At 48.2% G+C, this 2,558-nt stretch overlaps 1 protein-coding gene across 1 annotated transcript; it reads right to left on the bottom strand.

Moving 5' to 3' along the window:
• Positions 1 to 1,176: 1,176 nt before the first annotated feature.
• Positions 1,177 to 2,524, bottom strand: SMIM19 (small integral membrane protein 19; the record flags this gene model as incomplete). Its single annotated transcript, XM_010133974.1, has 2 exons — positions 1,177 to 1,244; positions 2,398 to 2,524. Coding segments are annotated over 2 exons (195 nt in total), but the record flags the coding sequence as incomplete, so codon positions are not given.
• Between the last annotated feature and the right edge of the window lie 34 nt (positions 2,525 to 2,558).

Raw genomic sequence — 2,558 nt, 5'->3', positions numbered from 1 at the left:
TGCACCCAACCGAGCCCTGATGGCGGGTCACACCCGCTCAGCCGCCTCCTGCCGCGGCCCACATCGCGTCTTGCCGTCCCTACTTCAGTCTCATGAACCAGATCTGGTGAGGCCACTAGGAGAGCCATTCAGACAGGAAGCCAAGCTGCTTCCTATCGGCATGGAGCTGCAGCGCTGTTCGCCACTGCTCCAAGACTTAATACCGTCGGCACAGAACTGGAAACAAACCTCTCTCCGGCTACGGGCTCCCAGCTCTCTGTGCTGTTCATCAGAGTTCTGCCCACTGCCCAGCCTCCTCGAGTCCTGTAACATTAGGAATTACAGCACGATACGTCGTCAAGTAGTTTTCATGATTAGATGCTTTTATTAAAAAGTAATTTCTGCAGTATTCTTTAAATTAACTGATTTTGTGATTTACCTAGAAAGAAAAAAAGTAACTGGGGTGTGATGCCTCTTCTGGGTAAGCCGTCGCCTTTCTGTTTATGCAGATTTTTATAGACAATCCCTTTCTTTAAAGCAATTTTACTAAATTAAACTAAGCACCTTTGCTATTTAACATTATAATATTGGCTTTCACTGTCTTCTAGACATGCAGTTCACGATGTACTTCTCAACGTTTCTCCAGGAAAGGTTCACAGTATGACAGACGCAACCCCCATATCACACAGACGGCGGAATCTTTCTGCGCTACTGCCAGTGACACTCTGGGCTCTCAAAGCTGCTCGCCTTCGCTCGGCAGTAAGGCCCTGGTATCATCATTCTCATTCCCTGAACGCATTCAGCAAACTCAACAAGGCGTGACCAAGGAACAAAAGGGCTACCGTGCAGACAGGTACTGCCTGGCTGTCCCCAGGGCGCTGCTACCCGAGAAGGTAGGAGCCGATTTCCAAGGTGCTGGCAGAGAAATAATTTAAAACGGTGCTAAGCCAGCACCTCTCTGCCCTCAGAGGTTTCTCTGAGCAGGTCTGTCCTGTGTCGGAGATTTTCATGCCGAATGTTTCAGTAGGCACTCCGGTTAATTCACGGGACCTAGAGAGAAAAGCTACCAAGAACACAGTTTGCCCCTCTACCCCTTGCCTGCAGCTAGGTATCAGTTAAGAGGCATTGAAAATAGCTCCGCACTGACTCTCAGCACCAGCACCGGAAACAAATCCTGAGTGCCTGCAATGGTGGGCTTCATTCCACCGAGAGCTGTACGCTTTCGGTCTGTTTGGGTGGCTGCTGCTGCTGTTCGTACTTCCTGGCTGAAAGAAAGAAACACCGATCAACACCAATTATACCGTTTATTATATACATGTATATGTGTGTGCATGTATATATCTCTATATATATACACACAAACACAAATATGATAACAATCAAGAAATAGAGAATGGCAATTTCACTGCTTAGCCACACCAGGGGAAGTTTCAGTCACCGTTTCCTTTAGCGTATGGCCTTGGAAAGGATGAACAGTTGGGTCATAGCAAAATGTCACTAAATTAATGACAGAGAACTATGATTCCATTCAGGTCCTTTCATTAAAAACAAAACAAAACAAAATTAAAGACTATGACTTCAGGCCTATTACAGATGACCCGAACAATTCATTAGTCACCCAGCTGATCTCCACATCACTCATCTCCTCCACAACACAAAAGCCACGAGCTGACAATTACCGTGACTTCAAAATTAATCTGGTTGCCAAGGCAAAGAGAGATCAAAGAGGTGTGTGTGGTGGAACAACCACCAGCAGCGAATGCCAGCAGGCACTCCTCTGTAGGAAGCAAATCCTTTTTTGTTCCTACAGAATGCAATGGCCTGGTTCAAGAATCTTTACATTAAATCTTTATGTTTAAAAGGTGGTTTCAACTAATTTTAAGTATTTCTTGCCCATATTCCCTCTCTAGGCATGCATGAATGGCAGATGTGAAGTAAGTACAGGTGTCTCTCCAGAATGGACCTCTGGAATATCAGAGGCATGGGGCTCTTTCCTACCTCCATCCTGATGTTCAGTATTAAGGTGGGGGTGGTAACACTTGTTGGTACAGTAAAATTCTCATTTGTTTTTGATTTATGAGGTTGAATTACTTATGATTCCATAGTCCTCTCGACTTTTACAGATCCATCCATGTTTTGACAATATTCAGACATTCACAGCTCTTTTTAACTTCAACATCAATTTCGCTTTGACTGCTGGAAGCGAATTGCACTGCTGCTGCCTCACTCTGTACTTCCTCATGCCCCAATCCTGCGTTCTGCGCTCCTGCAGAACCCCTGCTCACATGCTGCCACGGGACAGGGTCCCCGCTCTGCTGTCCCCACCGCACGAGGACGGGCAGGCTCGAGGCCACCTTCGCAGGAACCGTCCCCGGGGACGCACGGGCCCAGGGGAGCCCCCTCTTCCCCGGGACTCACCGATGGAGTACATCTCCAGCTGCTGCCGCAGGCGGATCTTCTTCATGCTGTCGTAGAAGTTGGGCTCAGGCGGCGTCTCGGCAGCTGGGGGCAGGGTGAAGATGCGCATGATCCTCCTCTTGTTCCTGCGAGGGAGGCAAGGCGGTGAGAGCACAGGCCCG

This window comes from Buceros rhinoceros, unplaced genomic scaffold (genome assembly GCF_000710305.1).
Source record: "Buceros rhinoceros silvestris isolate BGI_N320 unplaced genomic scaffold, ASM71030v1 scaffold46483, whole genome shotgun sequence".
NCBI classification, from domain to species: domain Eukaryota; kingdom Metazoa; phylum Chordata; class Aves; order Bucerotiformes; family Bucerotidae; genus Buceros; species Buceros rhinoceros.
The sequence above is the reverse complement of the archived record's forward strand: the minus strand, read 5'-3'. Positions and strand labels throughout refer to the sequence as shown.